Source organism: Nicotiana sylvestris, chromosome 9, assembly GCF_000393655.2.
Source record: "Nicotiana sylvestris chromosome 9, ASM39365v2, whole genome shotgun sequence".
Lineage (NCBI taxonomy): Eukaryota > Viridiplantae > Streptophyta > Magnoliopsida > Solanales > Solanaceae > Nicotiana > Nicotiana sylvestris.
The window spans coordinates 93,763,771-93,785,061 of record NC_091065.1 but is presented as its reverse complement, the minus strand read 5'-3'; the positions used below and the strand labels follow the sequence as shown (position 1 = coordinate 93,785,061).

At 38.1% G+C, this 21,291-nt stretch overlaps 3 protein-coding genes across 3 annotated transcripts; 1 reads left to right on the top strand and 2 right to left on the bottom strand.

The window, feature by feature from the left end:
• The first annotated feature begins 7,271 nt into the window (after positions 1-7,271).
• LOC104225815 (desmethyl-deoxy-podophyllotoxin synthase-like) lies at positions 7,272-9,063 on the top strand. The gene is made up of 2 exons (XM_009777678.2): positions 7,272-8,197; positions 8,424-9,063. The coding sequence occupies exons 1-2, from the start codon at positions 7,295-7,297 to the stop codon at positions 9,039-9,041; spliced, it is 1,521 nt and encodes a 506-aa protein (XP_009775980.1). The 5' UTR covers positions 7,272-7,294; the 3' UTR covers positions 9,042-9,063.
• A 231-nt stretch (positions 9,064-9,294) lies between these two features.
• On the bottom strand, positions 9,295-10,535 carry LOC104225814 (uncharacterized). The gene is made up of 2 exons (XM_009777677.2): positions 9,780-10,535; positions 9,295-9,694 (listed from the first exon to the last, which is right to left on the bottom strand). The coding sequence occupies exons 1-2, from the start codon at positions 10,439-10,441 to the stop codon at positions 9,385-9,387; spliced, it is 972 nt and encodes a 323-aa protein (XP_009775979.2). The 5' UTR covers positions 10,442-10,535; the 3' UTR covers positions 9,295-9,384.
• A 2,102-nt stretch (positions 10,536-12,637) lies between these two features.
• On the bottom strand, positions 12,638-13,636 carry LOC104225812 (ethylene-response factor C3). The gene has a single exon (XM_009777676.2). The coding sequence runs from the start codon at positions 13,577-13,579 to the stop codon at positions 12,917-12,919; it is 663 nt and encodes a 220-aa protein (XP_009775978.1). The 5' UTR covers positions 13,580-13,636; the 3' UTR covers positions 12,638-12,916.
• Positions 13,637-21,291: the final 7,655 nt, after the last annotated feature.

The following is a 21,291-nucleotide window of genomic DNA, read 5'->3' as shown; positions in this document are numbered from 1 at the left end:
TACCAGCACATGGGGTCGGTTGTGCTGGTACTACACTCTGCACTGTGTGCAGATCTCGGTGCTGGAGCATTTGGACCGTAGAGAGAGGTTGTTGTCTTCTGTCCATCAGGAGACCCGAGGTAGTCCTGCAGGAATCCGCAGGCCTTGGCGTCCCCTCCCTATCTAGTTTCTTTCTGTTCTTTTATATTCCAAAGACAGACATGTACTTTCTTGTTCAGACTTTATTTGTAGTTTTCTTAGATAGTCTGTGAGATTGTGACACCAGTTCTGGGTGGTTTATGTTATAGATTTGTATTGGTATTAGCTTAATTGTTGAATTTCATTCTTCCGTTTATTTAATTTCCGTTGTTATAAAATGTTAACTTACATCTGTTAAGAGATTTAAAATGAAAAGGGTTAAATAATTGGAATAATCGGCTTGCTTAGCTTTCATTAGTAGGCACTATCACGACTCTCGAGGGTGGGAAATCCGGGTCATGACAGAAAATATAGATTGGCGTATAAGAACAAGTTGTATAGAACTTTGAACATTTGTAGGATTTAAATAAATTTGTTTTTTTCATGAAAAATCAAGTAGGCAAGTAGCTAATTAATACACTGAGGAGGAAGATAAGATCGATTGTGAAGCTAGCACATTTAGTAAGCAAAACAAGCATATTCTGTGCATCATATATTTTCATCTGTTGAGCATTGATTATAAATGAACGGAGTGGAGGAATACGAGAACCCCAATTACTTGAGCTAATCTGGAGACTCAATTCCTGGTAATTGTCTCAATGGATATTCGAAAACCGACTGAATCGTACCGTACCGAACCGAGTTTTAGGTTTCTTTTAAAGGAACCGTAGATTTTTATATAAATTTATAACTGTATTGATAATTAGGGTAATTTTGAAAATAAACCGAAAAAATACCGAACCTTACCGAATAAATTTTACATGTGAAAAATATATTTATATAGTAAGTTTAAAAATAACATAATTTTTTGGGAGCTTGGAATTATGAAAATTGTTACAAGCCAACAAGTAATTAAACGCAAAATACTAATTCCTAAAATCAATTATGCTACTTCTACTTAAACTTCATCAGCAAGACACAAAGTATTCTAGCGATTATGAGTAGCAAACTACAATTTATTGAATATGTTTCTTTTCATATAATTTGGATTTATGGCAAGCTACAATGTATTGAATATAGATTTTATTCTTGAGTCTCAGCTTGGTTAATATCTTTCTATTCGTGTGATTTATATTTTCTTTGTCTTTTACGTTATTGTTGAATAGTTGATGGATCTATACTCTAGCCATCTTTCATTTTTTTAATTCATCAGTTTAAAAAATATCTAGAGAGTTTTGTTAAATCCTATAAAAGAACATATGTTATAGCATTCTACTTCTACTGGTGAATTTTACATGATATTTAAAAAATATCGAAACTTAACCGAACCGTACCGATACCAAAGAGAAACTGACATGATTGGGACGGGTTCGAACAGTCTAATTTTGGTTATACATAATAAAATAACCGAAAAATTAGTATGATACAAATTTTATAAAATAACCGACCGAACTAAACCATCGACACCCCTAATTCCTGGGGTCCTTGGGGTGGGTTATTAATTTGGGTAATAAATATTAAGATGGGGCTTTAAAAAACAAAAAATAGAGGGGAGGGGGAGCTTAAGATGAAGCCACAAAATTAGCCGTTTTGAGCAGCCATGGATGCTGTCGTCTCTCCCCAGCTTCAAGCTGTGGGAGAGTCCATCCAAATCAGTACAGAAACACGCCCAAAAAGTAATACAAAGCAGTCATATTTAATGCAGCTACAAGGAAAGCATTCTGCCGCAAATTTGTCAAAACTCGAGCTATGTCCAGTCACGTTTGAACATGGTGAACCTACTGTGGAATTCACCATTGAAGAGGTAAATGCATTCACCATCAAAGAAGGTTTACATCAAGCAGTCATCCTCAAGTTCTCGTATGGAAAACCTGATCTTCAGGAGTTGCGACAATTGATACCCAAATAATTTGATGTCAAAGGCTATTATAATGTTAGACAATTGGAATATCGACATGTACTGGTAAGGTTTGATTTGTTTGAAGATTTTGTTCAAGTTTTATCAAGATCTACAGGTTATGCTAAATCGAAGGGCGATGAGTTTTTCTTTAGATTGTTCCCATGGACAATTGGTTTTAATCCGCGAGAAGAAACTCCAAAGTCAGTTGTTTGGATTTCCTTTCCTGATTTACCTACAAATTTCTTTGCCAAGAAGTCTCTAATGTCCATAGCTTCAGCAGTTGGCAAACCTTTAGCAGTGGACAAAGCGACACAAGGTAGAACTCGACCAAGTACGGCTAGAGTTAAGGTGTTACTTGATTTACTGGCTAAACATCCTAAGCGAGTTAGGATAAATATTGTGGATAAAAATTCTGGGAAGTTAGTTGAACATTATCAAGAGATTGTGTATGATAATCTCCCAAAATATTGCACATGCTGTAATCATCAAGGACATGACGTAAAATCGTGTCGTTGGAGGATGGAGAAAACTAACGAAGAAGTTGCGTCAGTGGTTGAAATTGAAGGGCCGGGCAGTATTGAGAAATTAGAAGGTGATGCTAGGGAGTTTCTCAATGCTAAAAGGGCAGAACAATTGGCCGATGAAGCAGCAAAGATGAAAGTAGTCGAGCAGCTGTTGCTAACTGACTTTGAAAAACAAGCTGGATGAAAAGATATTAATGGCCAAGCTAATGTAATGAAAGCTATAACAGGGGCATTGAAAGATGCTACTGATCATGCAAAGCAGACTGTCAATGTAGAGGCTAAATTTCCAAACGCACAAGCTGAAAGGGAGTAGGGATTTGAGCAGGGTACTCTGGCACAGGGAAATACTGTTGTGCCTGTTACACCTGTGGGGAAAGCAGTAGTAAAAGGTGCTGAAGGTTTTGATCAATTCAGGACTGCTGCAATGTTGAAAAAACATGTTGATATTGATGTTGTAAATGGTGCAACTGCTGTCCCTGCTGCTACAGCATTGGCAATACATAAGTCTGTGATTGCAGATAATGCTATATTGTCCAGTGATCCTGTGCCTGATCGTGCTGCAGCAGGGGTTACTAAAGGACCAGAGGATAGGCAAAGATTTGATGAAGTTGGGCATCGAACACCTAGTGCACATGTGCTTCTTTATGTAGGCCAAGATGGTGCAATTATAGAAAACAAAACTGATGATCCTCTGTTGAATGAAATTGTTGATCGAGTGGTGTCTAAGGTTGATAAACATACTGCTGCAACTACAAAAACAGCAGGTGTACAGCCTGAAGCTACTGATGATTTGAATGAGGGTGTAAAGAGTGATAACAAGGCTACAAAATGGACAATGATGTCAAGTACTTCTGCTGAGTATTATGCAGCTTTGGATGCTACTGTTCCATTGAACGCTAATATGAATACAGTTTCTGCTGTATCTTTAGAGACATCTGATGATCGAGCTGTCTCAAACAACCTTGATGTGGTTACACAAGTCACTTGACCATCTGGGATTCAAAGTGATGATGTTGTTTTGAATGTGCAACTACTGGTGTTATAACACCATCAGTAGCAGCTTTTGATCATGAGCAAATTTTAACTCCAACAGGTATGGCATCATCTCATGGTGGTTCTATGCAGCAGGAAGCAACTTTTGTTGCTACTAGTGCAATGGCTAGTAGAACTACAGCAGCAAATGGATCTGCTAACGTTGGTGCAACAGCTATGCAGGAAAATGCTACTGCTAGTGTTGGATTAGATATTACAGGCTTTAAACGTGAGGCAACACCAAGAACCAGCCATCCAAAAACACCACAAAGTGTACAACAAAAGCAGAAATCAGAAGTTTCAGATGCTCCAGTAAATGGCTCAAATCGAATGATGCCAAGGAGTAAAGTCTGGGCAGATCGAGCTGAGTATGAAGAAGAGGAGCATTGGGAAGATGGTGTGGATGATGAGCTTGATGATTCCATTGAACAACAATCTGGGCAACAGCAGCGACGCAGTCAAGAAGCTTTTTATGCTCATGATCATTCTCCTGGAATGCAACAACAGCGTGCACGCACTCAATGTGATGCACTACTGCATCCAAATGCAGGACAACAGCATCATTCTCCTACTAGCTTCATGACTGGACAGCAGAAGCAGACTACAGGCAGTCTACAGATTGAAACGAGCACAGTGGTTACTAGCTCGAAGGCAAAGGCAGCAAACAAGAAATCTGGAAGGCAGAAGTAGCAAATTGTGAACACTTCTACTGCTATTTGTGATCGACATGAAGCAGCACCAAATCCGGGACAGCAACAGCTAATTGAAAACAGTCCACTTTCAGTAATTCAGGTGCCAAAAGATGGACAGCAACACAAGGATAGAGTTTGGCTCGACGCGATACAGCAGCGAAATGGCACAAATGTACTTGAAGCCAACTCGATTGTAGTGCTAGACGCAAATCAATCTGGGCAGCAACAGCTTGATCCAAACAATTCACCTATTATACATACTTATGGTCAAAAAGCAACAACAATGTCCAAATTGGCATCGACTTCGACATATGCTGGACAGCAACAACTTATTACAGCTGATAGTCTTATAGGTCATCGACAAGTCACAGCACCAACATCTGGACAGGAGCAAATTGCTACAACCAGTCAAGTTATGTCAGACGATGAGAGAATTTATTTGGAATCATTGCTGAGTGCCAATGCTCCACAATCTGTGAATATGGGGATGGACTTGAATTTAGCAAGAGAGGACGATCCAATTTTTGCACTGTGTAGGCAACATGATTTATCACCCTCGCGCATCGTACCAAATCACAACATTCGTACAAGAGATAAAAGCTGGGAAGGCAAGGTGAGTGACAAAGGAATTGTTAGGCGACCTCCAATGAGAGTTGCCAAACAAAAGCAGGCTGCCCCAACTACTTCTATGAGGTCCAACCGTTCAAAAAGGAAATGATGATTTTTGAATACATTTTGCACACGGTTGAGGGAATCGACAAAGAATTACAAATTGAAGATTTTACAAGTTTGGAAAAGAAGGGACAAGAATCAAATGGGTACTACATTTTATTTTACCACTTTCTTAGTATCCTCATCTGTAATATTATCACAGAGTATGTTATAAACTCTGTGATGATTATAGAATATTTGGTCCTTTCAAGTTCATATTTTTTACATGCTTGTTAGTTCGCGAGGCTATTGTATGCCTCAATAGGATTAGTAAGGTAAGGTTTAGCCCGGTTTGTGTTGCCATGGTCCTATGCCTTTGGAAATTATCCACACTGCTATGAGATTATATGCCCTCGTGAGACGTTGCCGACAGCTACACCATGAATCCTATACATGAGGCTGTCATCATAAGGCAATGTGAAACGCAGAGGAGTAATTATATAGCCAAGGCATTTGTGTAACAATACCGGTGCTTTGTCCCCCTTATTTCTACTCTTCCTAATTGTTGTATTTTTATTTTTCTTTTATTAATAAAAAATTAGCCCTAGGCGCTTGCCTAGAGGATTACTAAAAAAAAAAAAAAAGATGAAGCCACCTGTAACAGGAAGGCTGGGGCCTATTAGATTGAGGGGTAAATATATTTAAATGGATAACGGTAGGGGAAGAAAGTGTTGAATAGTATAACGAGGAATATATATATATATATATAAAAATAGTATAGAGACATATATATCCTTTTTCCGTGTTTAGAAACCAAAATTAAAATTGAATTTCTAAATATTTTCTTGTCAACACACTCATACTTGCTAAAAAATAAAAATTAAAACAAACTTTCACTTTAATTGATCGCTTAATTAGAATGTCAATATAGTTTTGATATAAATATCACGTTTAGATATGCACTTTTTTCTCAATTAGCAGGCACACACTTTTCTAGACTAGCCATGTTGACCAGCGAAGCCCAAGATGCAAAAAACCTGATGATTTGATTGACGTTGACCACTAGCCACCATATAATTAGAACTAAGAGTTTGCATTCGATTTATCGATTTGATTTTGACCCTTATTAATAATTACTTATCGATTATCGATTTGTTTATATGCTTATCGTTATCGTTTCAATAAGGTTCCGATTTCGATTTATCGATTTTTGGGGCTTATCGATTACACCAATAAGAAAATTTGCGGGATTTCACGAAAAGTATATCGCTATAAACACGCCTAACTAATATGGACAAAAAGAAGCTAAAATAAGACGAACACTGTTTATAACATAAAAATTGTATCAACAAGCACATGCAACGAAACTAAAGCAAGGGATTAAATGTATGCCACCAACACTCCAACGGCACAAAAAAAAATACATCATCACAACTAATTCTGTTTTCCATTAATTTGAACTTCATTCCCTTGAGCTTTAAATATGATCATTCCTTAAATTTGGTAGAGGAAATAATAGGGTTAAGGACTTAGGGTAAAGGGAAGGGTATTATAGAATAAGGGGAAAAAATTAATTTTTTTTTATCTTTTTAGTATATCTTATCGGTTTATCAATAAACCGATAACCGAAGAGAACAAAATCGAAATCGATAACTCGATAAGGAAAATTTCGAAATCGATAAATCGATAAACCGATAACAAATAATCGATTCGATTTATCGATAAACCAATTCGAATGCACACCCCTAATTAGAACTAGACTTCTTTTCTAAATAAACCACTTCTATTAATAAAATTTCAAAGAAAAACCTATCTTACTACTTTATTTAATTAGGGAGCTGGGACATAACCTCCTCTAATAACCATGTAGAAATAAGACTTTGCAAGAATTAAATCATGGTTGGACAAGAATTTCATAAGGAAAAAAAAGGCCAAAAATTTGTGAATGAAAATTATAACATTATTTTACTTTAAGAAACTCCTCAAACAAGTTCTTCTATACTTCACTAATATTTTTAAATAGTGAAATCGCCAAATCAGTAAGTAGGCTTGCTTCAAGTGAGAACTTAAGCAGCCCGCTTCATGTTAATATATTTCGAATATAACAATAAACTTAATTGACCACCAATTAGAAGAAATAATTAAGTAGATATCATCCAAAAATTTCACACGACGTTGGCCGCATACCAGGTACAATATTTCTTATATGACATGCCTCTCATTATATCATGACTTTCATATGCATAATAATGGTTTTGTAGAAGAGTTTTATTCAATCACGAAAGATTACTAGATCTTGTATAAATAGGTGATATGCATATTTTATTCCATAAACATAGCCAATCTCATCTGACATTTCTTGAATACACCATACATATATGGAAATGGAGCTATCTTTTCTTCTTGGTGCTTTACTTCTTTTACCCTTACTTGTCACTAAATGGTACAAAATGTGTAATAATAGAAGAAAACTGCCTCCAGGTCCTATGAAGCTCCCAATTTTAGGAAACTTACACCAACTTATCGACTGGAAATCATCTGAGTTACTACCACATCGTACTCTCGCCAAATTAGCCTCTAAACATGGACCTCTGATGCACATGAAACTCGGCGAACGTTCAGCCATTATTGTTTCATCACCTCAAATGGTTAGAGAAGTGATGAGAAAACATGATCTCAATTTCTCTAATCGACCTGTGCTTTTGGTCGGAAAAGAAATGTTTTATGACCATGCTGACATGGGATTTTGTAACTACGGTGATTTCTGGAGACAAATGCGCAAAATTTGTATTCAGGAACTCCTTAGTCATAAAAATATTCAGTTATTTTATCCCAAGATGTTTAATGAGATATCCAATCTTGTTAACTCAATTAAAGATTCTGCTTCTGGTTGCAGCCCAATCAACATGACTGAAACATTATCTTTGTATACGAATTCGGTTATTTGCAAAGCAAGTGTAGGCAGGGCCTGTAAAAATCAGGGCTCTTTGATTGGTATAATGAGAACAGTAGCTGGTTCAGCTGGAGTATTTGATCTTGCCGATCTTTTTCCCTCAGTGAAGATAATTCATTTTTTGAGTGGATTAAAATACAAACTACGTAAAATGCACGACGAGGTTGATGTTCTTTTAGAAGAAATTATCAATGAACATGAATTCCAGAATGGGAGTAGTAATGATGATCCCACAGAAGAAGATATAGTTGATGTTCTCCTAAGGCTTCAAAAGAGTCAAGATTTTTCAATTCCTATCACAAGGGATAATATCAAAGCTTTAATCATTGTAAGTTGGCTCTCTCTCTCTTTATCTTCTTTCCTTTCAATTCCTTGTATTTTTGTTGATTTGACTTACCATATAAACCTATATTTCATATAATATTGGATTGAGACGAGCTTAAATGAATTGAGAATTCATATAGCTAGTCCCAAATTGTTTGGGATTGATGCATAGTTGTTGAGCCTTATAATTCCTAATTTCTTAATTTAGTTCTGCTTGGATATATATGCAGGACTTATTTGCAGGAGGATCTACAACTTCAGCGTCAACAATGGAATGGGCATTTTCAGAACTAATGAAAAATCCGAAAATAATGAAAAAAGCACAGGATGAAGTAAGACAAGTTTTCAAAGGAAAGGAAAAGGGAATTGACCAAACTGATATTCAGAAACTTAAGTACCTAAAAATGGTAGTTAAGGAAACTGTAAGGTTTCATCCTTTAGCTCCATTATTAGCACCAAGAGAATCAAGAGAAGAGTGTGAGATTAATGGCTATATTATACCAAAAGGCACAATGGCCCTTGTGAATTTTTGGGCAATTTCAAGGGATCAAAATTATTGGCAAAATCCTGAAACATTTGATCCAGAGAGATTTAACGAAAGTCACCTTGATTTTACTGGAGCTCATTTCGAGTTTACGCCATTTGGCACTGGAAGAAGAATTTGCCCAGGATTATCATTTTCAATGGCAACTGTGGAGCTTAGTCTAGCACTATTACTCTACCATTTTGATTGGAAGCTTCCCAATGGAATGAATCCAAATGAACTAGACATGACTGAGAAATTTGGCAATGCTCTTGAAAGGAAAAACAATTTGTACTTGATTCCTTTGCCCTATCTTCATGGCTAATGCTGGGAATGAGATTCATATATACTTCTACTTATGAGAATAAATTTGTAACTTGTATTTCTGATTATCCAATAAAAGATTCCTAGTTTATTTCAAAGTTTGATTCACTATTCATGCTTCTTGAATTTATTTTGCCAAGTAGAATGATAAAGTTGTTAGAGAAATATAAAAGCAAAGATAGATAAGTAATAAAACAACAGTAAAATTATGAGGTCCGTAACAAAAAAACCATCTAAGCAGGCTACATGTCTAGTCAAAATTTTTGCAAAACATCTACCCTCCTACATTAATGTCCGAAAAGAGCAGGACAATCAACTGGAAAAAACAAATGAACTGGGGACAATCAACAAAACATAAGAAATGTAACGCAAAACATGAGCAAGATGAACAAGTCCTTAAGCTGAGTTACTGGACTATACTCTGCAATGGAGTTTTCTTTAGTACCATCACATTTTTGGAAGAAGGAACATCTCTGGACTACAATAACATTGAACTTGACCACCAAATAGAAGAAATAAGCAACCATCATCAGAATCAACAATCCATATGCCTCTACTTCATTAGCCTCTGCTACTCGATGCCTTATTACTACACAGTTCACCATCATAATCATTGAATCTACCCCGTTCATCGTCAGCCTTTCCCATTCACTCCTGTTTATACATACACACAGAATTAGTTAGTACGTACATAATTTTAAATAGACTTAGAAAAAACAGAACGAGTGTTAAAGCATACTTTGGTGGGGTAGTGTCAAGATTGTCTAGGTGTTGATCAGCTGATATTTTTTGCCATTCCTGGAGTTTTGGTGAAGGAATCAGTTTGAACTTTGGCGTATGATTCTGGACAACAGTAATGGAGTCCTCTGTTTTAGTAGGCTTAAGCAGACTCAAAGATTCAACTCGTAACCAAGGGCCAAAACGTTCATTCCCTGGTGGTGGGGGGAATTTACATGTGCTCTCGTAATGCCCAATACGACCACATTTGTAGCAAAACTGGCCCAATCCTTCGTACTTGAAACGAATCCAGCTAGAGTTAAGCCAAAATCCAGAGACCAATGGATTTGTGATGTCAAACCTCACCCGAATTCGTAGAAACTTAGAGCTCCAGACACCTTTGTCAACATACAAATATTTCCCCAAATACCGACCAATCTTGAAAGCATTCTGATGAGTGAAGTAGTGAGTTGGTAAGCCGTGGACCTGAACCAAGAAATGTAACTCCCAGGGGATATTTCCAGAAAACAAAGGAGAAAGAATGAGAAGACATCCGCCTTGGACTGTCCAAGGAGCAGCCCGAAGAACTCTGTAACAATCATCTCCTTTTTTGAAATAAAACTCGAACATGTTGCCTCTGATTCTCGTCACTCTAACCTCACAGTACCAAATTCTTTGAACCATGCATTCCACGTATCTGGTATCAAAAACTATGTCTGAAAAGATGTTTCCGATCAAGCATTGTGTTTTTTCTATTCCATGGAATTGATCTTTAGTTGCTAACTCCATTTTGTGGATAGATGAAAAAAGAAAGAGAGGATATGGAGACACGAAAGAAGCAGCAGCTCAAGTTTAAGGAAACACTACTACAAATGGATTTATGTTGCTATCATGTTGTCCTAGGAGACCAGCATATTTTATCTTTACCGTGTTTTGTTTTATTTTGCAGTTCTTTTTGGTCTTAGTGAGCAGGTACTGCTATATTGGTGAAAGATCAACGTACAGTTTTGTTCTTATTGGTTTGTGAAGCCAGTACACAGTCCTTAGAAATCCCTCCAAATTTTTCCTTTTAGAAATCCTATTGGCCTCCTCACTACTTGCCTAATTTGATTTTTCTCACTAGGAAAAAAAAGAGGGTTATTAGGGGACAAAACTTTTCTATATTTTTTATTCACAATTGGATAATTTTCCGTAGTGATAAATATCAAGCTAGATAAAACTTGAGGTATAAGAGAACTATTATTGGAAATGCATTGCAAAAAACGACTAAATAAAATAGACACAGTAAAGATAAAAGTAACATTTGTGCTTTTCTGCTATCACTATAAGACGTTATATTTGTACGCCCAATTTGTGTTTGGTTGGCAGTTTGCAGGCAAAAGAGAGAGTTGGAACAAGCCACTATAGTCGAAATGGTGTGGCAGACACTGAAAAATTGGTACGATCTTCGCCAGAAATCCCTCAGACCACATCGCTTTTCTTGTTTGATGGGGTTTAAAGTTTTGTTCTTCTCATTACCTCCTCCTAATACCAATTTCAAATAGTATTGCCTTTGTTTGTGCCTGTGCTAATATTCAAGATGTAATGATGAATTGATATTGAAAGCAGTTTAATAACATGAATGCTCTCAAATTGCAAACATGCAAGTTATGTGTAAATACATTTTTGGGGATTTTATATACTACTTACTGAAGAAATAAAATAACGACTCAATTCCTATAACACACTCTTAATTCATGAAGAGATAAGAAAAGCCATTCGTCATCAAGGATATAATTCTTGTTCAAGATTTTAATTCTAATGTCAGAGTACTAATTTAGCGGCCTCCTATAACTCGTACCTAGTAACTAAGCCTGTCTCTGTATCTTTGTTAGCTAGATAAAACAGTCAAATTTTTTACTTTGTACCTGATGGCTGATACAACGGAAAAGTTGTGTGAGACTTATTTGTTACTCACACAACTTGCGTGAACTGTATGACCACAAAGATAAAATTTCTAGAAAATTGTTATAGAAAACCTAGCGAGTCATTGGACAATTTTTTTTTCTTCATGTCACCAACACAAAAAAAAAAAAAAAAAAAAAAAAAGCAAAACCAATCTTAACCTGAAACACAGAGGATACGAACTAAAAGAAAAAAGGAAATCTAAACAAAATGTACCCTACACAAAAGGGAAACACAAAAAAATAAAAAAATAAAAACATGCAACAAAACTAAAATCCCTATGATGAAAGAGGAACTTACTTAAACCACTCGAATAAAAATTGCGAACAAAAATAACAATATTTATACACCAAGTATAGAATATTATACATTATACACTTATTATAATTTTGTATAACATTGTATAATAATGTATAATATTATATACGGAAAATTGGGTTTCACCTTTGACTTCCTTTATCAATTGGTATGATTCTCAAAACAAACATTAATCAAACCAATCAACCCATCACTCTTGATTCAAATTACTATAAGCTTTTCCAACAATTTTAACTTCATCCATGTCATTTTAGAGTAAGATTTTCTAAATCTGAGTTGAATTTCGAGCTCCAAAGCTCCTCCCACAGCAAAACTTCAAATTTATTTGGACACCCACAAATAAGGGGTATTTTTCAACAGCTCAAATGTTCCAATTGACAAAGAGGGTTAATTTTTCATAACTAAATAAGGGGTTTAATGAGCTGGTCAACCACTACCTTAATAAATCAATCTTTTCTAATCTTGTATTTTGTCTGTTTTAAACTTTATTTCTTAATTTTATCCCCCCTCCTCCTCCTCTCTTTGCGGTGGAACTCAATTTAATACTAAAACAGTGTTAAGTATAATAAGAGGTCAGCTGCTGATATTGAAATTCAAAGCGCAAATGCAACTTTTGTGGAGAAGCTGACATCATCTTTAGCATGTCACTGCATTAGAATTGATGAGAAACAAAAGGAGAAGAAAAACAGAACAAGAAACATTAGCCCTTTTCGCTGTAGAAAAGAAGCATAGTTAAATAAGTCATCAACAAATGAAGGCCAGTAAAAGAAAAATAAAAGAACAAATAAAGGCCTAAATCAAGATGATAAATACAGAGCAGAGTAGCATTTTGCTGCTGAGGAAGAGGGGAGAAATGATGCAACTTCAAGAAAATCTAGGAATAAACAAGAAAGATAATCACCAATTCGTAACACATTCCGACGAACTCAATAATTCCTCCAAATACTCAGCACCCAAATCTTCAAACACCACAACATTAGACTCATCTTTTCTTACTACTCTGTTTCTTCTTCTCTGAGTCTTTTTCCTCATAGAATGTCTCTTCTTAAGCTCAATCACTGGCGAACAACCCTCATCAAATCTACACTTCATTTCACTTAAAGACTCTTTCACTATCTCTACAGGAAAATTAAGTATTGCCAATGAACCCCTCATTGCAAATGCAGCTTGATCATAAGCCAAAGCAGCAGCTTCAGCACTATCAAATGTTCCTATCCAAACCCTCACACCATTCCTCGTTGAATCCCTTATTTCAGCAGCAAATTTACCCCATGGCCTCTTCCTTACACCTCTGTAATTCTTTTCCTCTTCGGGTTCGCAGGAAGTGACTTCTTCTTCCTTTGTGCCAGAGCTGGAGGAAGAGTTTATTGTTTCTGCCGATGATTCTTTAACAACAGTACGGTCACCCTCGGCGACAAGATTAAAAAGGAACATATCTTCGGTGTCATTAACGTTAAATGGAAGAGAATCGTGATGAAAAAGAAGCTCATCCCATGAAGAAGATTGGGGTGAGTAATTCTGATCATATGGGTTCTGGTAGTGCATAAATGATGAATCCATGTTCAAGATTTGAATGCAGACTTTAGTTAGTTAGGTGAAGAAGATATGTTTTTGTTGGACTGTTTTTGGGTTTGAAGTTTAAACGATGACTAAAGGCTTTTATATACGTGAAGATTGAGGGAAATTGTTAGAAGAATGTTACGTAGTAGTATTTCATTGATAGGGATAATTTAGTTAATTAATCCCAAATGAAATGTTAAAATAATTTGTAAAGCATTTTGGGGGAAAAGGGAGTGTTTCAAGCACGTGAGTCAAATGACGCAAGGCGGCGGGGTCCAAGTGTATTTTTGTTTTTATGGGGTGAACTATTTATCCATATCAGCTTAGTTGGGTTCACTAATACTTATTTTATTGGATAGTTGTACCTTGTTCAATCCAAGTCCAATGCAGAATATATGCTGGAAGTTTAAGTCGTTCGTTCAATTCTGGGGTTGAAGATTTCTTGTTACTGTTTTGTAAAAAAAGAATCAAACTTTTCCAATTAGTTGTAATTTTTATTTAGTTCCACATTTTATCTTGTTCTGATTAAATTAAGCTTATGATCCATTTCCAGTGGGCGAAAAGATGTAACTTTGGTGGTTTCAAAGTGGGATAATGGGACATTAGGAGCTCTAATCAAGGACTCTTCGTCAAGGAGTTCCAAAATCTTCCTTAATCCTTTGAGATATGTGCCGCAATTCTCGAGCATGTTCGGTTTAAGCTTCTTAGAGCATAAAATAGAGTGAATGGAAAATTGCGGAAAAATGAAACTTTTTGTATTTCTCTCTTTGACAAAGGGACATTGTCCCATATTGGGGAAGAAAAGAGTTTTGATGGGTATATATACAATTGCACTTCTTCAAACTCTTAAAGAGTTGAGAAGAATGCAAGTCTCACGTCGTCGTCGTCGTCGCTCGGCTTCGCTAATTGATTGATCAATTTTTTGGACCAAATTTATTTGTTAATATTAACGTAATACTATTTAATCCAAAATTAGACCGTTTCTGCAACGGTAATTTAATTATTTTTTTTCCGTTATAATTTGAATTTGACGATTTGCATAAATGACCGTTTTATAAAACAACCATTTTGAGTTGCAGCCTTACATGGAGAGATTCTAATTTCTCCTTCTTCATTCTGCATTGTTTTATACAGAAAGAAAGCAGTAAGTGTGGTTTACTGCTGATCTTTGAGTTCGTTAGTCACGGGGTTTGAAGTACCGCTACACCAGTGAGGGTAATCCGTTCTACCATGGAGGAAATAATCCTAAACCTCGGGTACTAGGAGGGGATTAAGTTCCTTAAGGAAACATTGTGAATTCAGTGGGCTCAAATTAATTCTATTCTTCTACATTTCTAGTTTTATATCGTTTTTATTTTTAAATATATTTTCAAATACAGAATACTAACAAGATTAAGGAACTTAATTTTTTTAAAAAAAAAAATCTTTGTTGTATTCATTTTATATTATGCTTGTGGGAGATTAAATCCTAATGATTTCTACTCTCAGTTTGGAGACCAAAATCTTCGGATTTTTTACTCCTTGGTTGAGATTAAAGTCCTTGGACTTTCTACCCAATTACGAGATTAAAATCTTTGTGATTTTCTACTCGTTGTGTATTCGATTTGAAGAAATAATCTCTTCACCATGGTATTTAATTTGTTTCTGTTAAAGTTATTCAGTTTGCAGATTTTAAATACTTCATCGTTAATTAATTTTGTTTTTGTTTTGCAATTAACAGAAATGACATAAACAGGAACCCCCTTGGTTAGCTTTACGAGCAATGTTGCTACTTTCAGTCGTTTTGTGCCACCACTGGCTCCGACGGAAAAGCCCGAATTTTTTTTTCGGGATTGGTTTCAAACTTTAGCAATAAAAGTTGTTCTTCTATTTGACTACTTTAAGTCTATAAAGGTTCATCAAGGAGGACGTTCCGGTTCTGCCGTAATCAACTCATGATAATGAACGCTTTATTGTGACTACGGCATAGAAGCACTCAGATTTCTTATGCAAGAATTACATTCTTAGCCGGCTGGAGGATGATCTTTACAATGTCTATAGTAATGCAAAACTTCTAAAGAACTATGAGATGCATTGGAAGAAAGGTATAAAACCGAGGATGCCGGTTTTAAGAAGTTTGTTGCGGCCAAGTTTTTGAACTATATGATGGTAGACAGCAAGCCTGTTATTACCCAAGTTCAACAGTTGCAAGTTGTAATCCATGATCTCCTTGCTGAAGGTATAATCCGAATTAATGCTTTTTTTTGAAAGTATAAATTTAGTTACTAATTACGATTTTTTTCGTTAAAGGTTTGGTCATCAATGAGGCATTTCAAGTTTCAGCAATGATTGAGAAGATGCCTCCTTTATGGAGGGACTATAAGAACTACTTGAAACACAAGCGCAAGGAAATGAAACTCGAAGATCTGATCATTCGATTGACGATCGAATAGGACAATAAAGCTACAGAAAAGAAGACACATGAGAACTCTACAATTATAGGAGCAAATATTGTTGAGACTGCTCCGACTAATTCGAAAAAAGAGGAAGAAGTCTTCTGGACCAAACAACTATCCTAGCAAGAAGAAATTCAAGAATGTGACGACACAGTTAGTTGTCTCATGAGTTACCGCTCTGTTTCCCCCATTTTTGCTTCTTATTGCTTTGTCTATCAGTTCTATGTCTGATCGGGTTGGTTAGCTCAAGTTTAGAAAGGATTTGATAAGGTTTGGGACACTTAGTCTTTTTTGAGGAAGCTTAAGTTGGAAAAGTCAACCGGATGTTGACTTATGTGTTAGAGGGCTCGGATGTGAGTTCCGATGGTTCGGATATCTTCGGAAAGTGATTCGGGACTTAGGAGCATGATCTGAATGTATTTTGGAGGTCCAGAGTAGATTTAGGCTTGAATTGGCGAAGTTGGTATTTTGGTGATTTCCGGTTGATAGGTGAGATTTTGATATAGGGGTCGGAATGGAATTCTGAGAGTTGCATTAGTTCTGATGTGTCATCTGGGATGTGTGTGCAAAATTTTAGGTCATTCAGACGTTGTTTCGTTGGGTTTTTGATCAAAAGCGGAATTCGGAAAATTTTGGAACTTTAGGCTTGAATCCGATGAGTTTTGGTTGATCCGATGTTGTTTGAGGTGTTTCGAAGATTGGTATAAGTTTGAATAAGATTTTGGGATATGTTTGTGCTTTTGGTTGAGGTCTCAGGGGCCTCGGGGTGATTTCGGATGGTTGACAGAGAGTTGGAGTTTTTGGTGAGCTGCAGATTTTTGCTGCTTCTGGTATTTCCGCACCTACTGATTGGGGACCGCAGGTGCGGCGCCGCATATGCATGAAAGTGGTCGCAAAAGCGGAAGCTGATAAAGTTGGCAGGAACCGCAGAAGCGGTCTAGGAGCCGCACCTGCGATGTTGCAGGTGCTGATATTTCATCGCAGATGCGGGGGTGGGCAGTTTAAGTGATTTTCGCAAAAACGGTTCAAAGACCGCAAAATGCGGTACCGCAGAAGCGGGTGTATGGTCGTAGATGCGAAAATGCCTAGGCTAAAAGGTATAAATTGTGTCCTTCGCGATTTTTGAGCTATTTCACCATTTTTGAGTCGGCTTTGGAACTTTTTGGATGATTTTGAAGAGGGATTTCAAGGGAACTTTGTTGAGGCAAGGATTTTGGACCAAAAACTCGTTCCTATGGTATTATTTCACGGATTAGAGCTATAATTAATGGAATTTAAAGCTTAAAATTGGGAAAAACTAGGGCTTGGTATTGGAGACCTAGACTTGAGGATTTGAGGGACCATTTGTAGTTGGATTTTGGTACTTTTGATATGTATAAAATCGTGGGGAGATAAGGAACCTATTGATGTAAATTTTATCGAATTCCGAGACGTGGGTCTGGGGTCGGGTTTTTGTAATTTCGGAATTTGTATTGTATATTGATTATTTTTGCTTGGGCTTCGTTCCCTTAGCATATTTTGATGTCGTGATTCTGATTTTGGATAGATTCGACGCGAGTGGAGGCTATTTCGAGGGGCAAAGGCATCGCGAGCTAGAGATTTAACCAGATTGAGGTGAGTAATGATTGTAAATGATGTCCTAAGGGTATGAAACCCCGGATTTGCACATCGTTGTGCTATATTGAGGTGACGCACATGCTAGATGACGAGCGTGGGGTCATGCATTGTTGGGAATTGTGACGTAGTCATCTCGAATGACTATTTTATCACGTATTTGACTGAAATCTATTTGTTATCATCATGATTTGGGTTGAATGCCATATTTAGGCCTCGTGCCAACTATTTGAACTCTTAGGGGATTTTTATTGATATTTCCTCACTGTTTTGACTTTATACTTGAACTCAATCATGCTATATTCCACTATTTTTATAACTCAGCCATGTTTACTATGTTTCTACACTTAAATGATCTTTTAAATGATATTTTGAGCTGAGAATCATGATTTGCTAATGCCCGAGTGGCTTGTGAGGATTTTGACTGAGTAAGGCCGAGGGCCTATTTGTGAGGAAACACTGATTATGATTATAAGGCTGAGGGCCTGAAATATGTACGCCATGAGGTGGCTTGTTGATATGAGGCCGAGAGCCTAGTGATGATGCCACGATATGGCTTGATATTGCGCTTGGGTTGTAAGGGGGCCCTCCAGGAGTCTGCACACCCCAGTGAGCGCGGGTACCCATTGTGATATGAGATATAGCCCGAGGGGATGGTACTATTGACATTATGCCCGAGGGGCAATCCTTTATGTGCTTATCTATCTTATTTGTCTGTCATTTACCTGTTTAATTGTTGAATAGGCATTTCTTGAAGTTTAAACTGAACTTATACGATTTTACATATCTTTACTAAACCACTGTTCTTATCTGTTTTACTGCTTCGTTATAGCCTATAATGTGCCTTACGTGATTTCATGCTTTCAGTCTTTATTTATGATTATTACTCACTAAGTTGGAGTACTCACTTTACTCCCTACACCCTGTGTGCAGATTCAGGCGTATCTGGTCCCGCTCCCGGGTGTTGATCTTTCCAGCTCAGGCGGATCCGAAGATTCTTTAGGTAGCTGCCGGCGTTCGAAGCCCAGAGCTTCTTCCCTATATTATTTCTCCTTGTTTTAATTTTGTATTAAACTCTGTAGACTTTTCTGAGTATTCTGGATTTTTTGAATGCTCATGACTAGTGACACCCCGGTATCGGGCTGTGTTGGGTTGTATTCCGCATATTGTTCTGTATTGACATTGTTCACCTTTAGATTATTTATCATGTTCAGACTTGAATCTTATTGTTTAACTGCTTAAAACTGGAAATAGGTAATGTCGGTTGGCCTTGTCTTCACGAGAGGCGCCATCACGGCCGGGTCCAAGTTTGGGGTCGTGACAAGTTGGTATTAGAGCCTAGGTTACATAGGTCTCACGAGTCATGAGCAGGTTTAGTAGAGTCTCGCAGATCGATAAAGAGACGTCTGTACTTATCATTGGGAGGTTGCGGAACCTTTAGGAAAAACTTCATATTCTTGAAATCCTTGTCGTGCGAATTTGTTGATCCGAGTACTAAATTTTCTGTCATTCTATTCTCTCACAGATGGTGAGGACATGCGCTACTAGTTAGGATAGACAAGCACAAGTACCACCAGTTGTGGCCACTAGAAGCCGAGGATGCGGTCGTGGTCAGGGTAGGGGCAGAGGTGTGGCATGCACAACAGCTAGGGCAGCACCTACAGATCCACCAGTTGCCCCAATTCAGGATCAGGTCCCAGTTATGGACGTTCCAGCAGCACCAGCATAGGCACAAGTTGTGCCCATTGTGATTCCGAGTCTTCAGGAGGCCTTGGCTAAGATTTTATCAGTTTGCACTAGCCTAGCTCAGGCGATCTCAGCTACTATAGTTGCAACTACTTCTCAGGCCGGGGGAGGCAATCAGACTCCCGCCGCTCGTACACCTGAGCAGGTCGTGTAGGGACTTCAGACGTTGGGGGCACACCCAGCCCAGCCGATTGCATCTACTTAGGACTATGTAGTTCCTTCCATGCTAGATGACGAGTAGCGTAGGTTGGAGAGGTTTGGTAGACTTCAGCATCCGACCTTCAGTGGTGCAGAGGGCAAGGATGTCCAGAGTTTCTTGGATAAGTGTCAGAGGATGCTTCGTACAGCAGGTATTCTGGAGACCAGCGGGGTCGCTTTCACTACTTACCAGTTTTTGGGAGTTGCCTTCACTTGGTGGGAGACTTTTGAGAGGCGTAGGCCTATTGGTGCAACATCCTTACCTGGCAACAGTTCTCCGTTCTCTTTCTGGAGAAGTATGCACCGTAGTCTCGCAGAGAGGATCTGCGTAGGAAGTTTGAGTGGTTGCATCAGGGAGAGATGACTATGATGCAGTATGAGATGAGGTTCTCTGAGTTAGCTCGTCATTCTATTTGGTTGGTTCCGACAGATAGAGAGAGGATTAGGAGGTTTGTTGATGGCCTCACTTATCAGCTTCGTATTCTCATTACTAAGGAGAGGGTGACTAGTGCTAATTTCGAGGAGGTTGTGGATATTGCCCATGAGATTGAGTCTATTCGTCGCCAGGAGCGAGGGGAGAGGGAGGCCAAAAGGCCTCAAGGATTTGGTAGTTATAGTGGTGCTCCTTCGAGAGGTCAGCTTCAGCACGACAGAGGCCGTCCATTCAGGCATGCTCAGCCAGCTTGCCCAGGTTATCGTGAGGCGTCATCGGGTTATGGTTCTCACAGTTCTCATCAGGGCCAGTCATCACTTAATTCCCTTCTAGCTCAGAGTTCGTCCCGTGCTCCATTAGTTTAGGGCTCTTCTATGCCAGGCGCATCAACTAGTCATTCCGGTGCTAGGGGTTCCCTTCAGTCCCCTTCTCCAGCACCTGGGAGTTGTTATGAGTGTGGAGAGATGATCCATATGTGGAGGTAGTATCCTCATCGTCTTGCGGGTTCGTCTCAGTAGAGGGGTCAGTCATCTACTTCAACACCAGTTACTTCATCACCGCCCGCCCAGCCAGCTAGAGGTGAGGTCAGTTAGCTAGGGGTTGCCCCAGATGGGGATGTCGCTCAGGTGGAGGTCAGGCCCATTTCTATGCACTTCTAGCTAGACCCGATGCTATTGCTTCAGATGTTGTTATTACATGTATTGTCTCAGTTTGCCACAGAAATGCCTCTGTATTATTTGATCTCGGTTCCACCTTTTCTTATGTATCATCATACTTTGCTTGTTATTTGAGTATGCCCCGTGAATTTCTTGCTTCACCTATTCATGTATCTACCCCGGTGGGCGATACTGTTATTGTAGACCGTGCGTACCGGTCATGTGTGGTGACTATTGGGGTCTAAAGACCCGAGTGGACCTTTTATTATTGTGTATGGTGGATTTCGATGTCATTTTGGGCATGGATTGGTTATCTCTGTGTCTTGCTATTCTGGACTGTCATGCTAAGACAGTCACATTGGCTATACCGAGTGTGCCATGGATTGTGTGGCGAGGTGTGACTGATTATGTTCCTAGTAGAGTGATCTCATTCTTGAAGGCCCAACATATGGTTGGGAAGGGTTGTCTTTCGTATCTAGCCTTTGTGAGGGATGTCGGTGCTAAAACTCCCAGTATTTATTCAGTTCCAGTTGTGAGGGATTTTCCCGATGTATTTCCTACAGACCTGTCGGTCATGCTACCAGATAGGGATATTGATTTTGGTATTGACTTGGTACCAGGAACTCAACC

Excerpts from the sequence above, each read along its gene's own strand:
- LOC104225812 (XM_009777676.2), bottom strand. The coding sequence starts at position 13,579 with ATGGATTCATCATTTATGCACTACCAGAACCCATATGATCAGAATTAC.
- LOC104225814 (XM_009777677.2), bottom strand. The coding sequence starts at position 10,441 with ATGGTTCAAAGAATTTGGTACTGTGAGGTTAGAGTGACGAGAATCAGA. Across the intron at positions 9,695-9,779 it reads CTTGACACTACCCCACCAAA|GAGTGAATGGGAAAGGCTGA; the intron begins GTATGCTTTAAC and ends ATGTATAAACAG.
- LOC104225815 (XM_009777678.2), top strand. The coding sequence starts at position 7,295 with ATGGAAATGGAGCTATCTTTTCTTCTTGGTGCTTTACTTCTTTTACCC. Across the intron at positions 8,198-8,423 it reads ATATCAAAGCTTTAATCATT|GACTTATTTGCAGGAGGATC; the intron begins GTAAGTTGGCTC and ends ATATATATGCAG.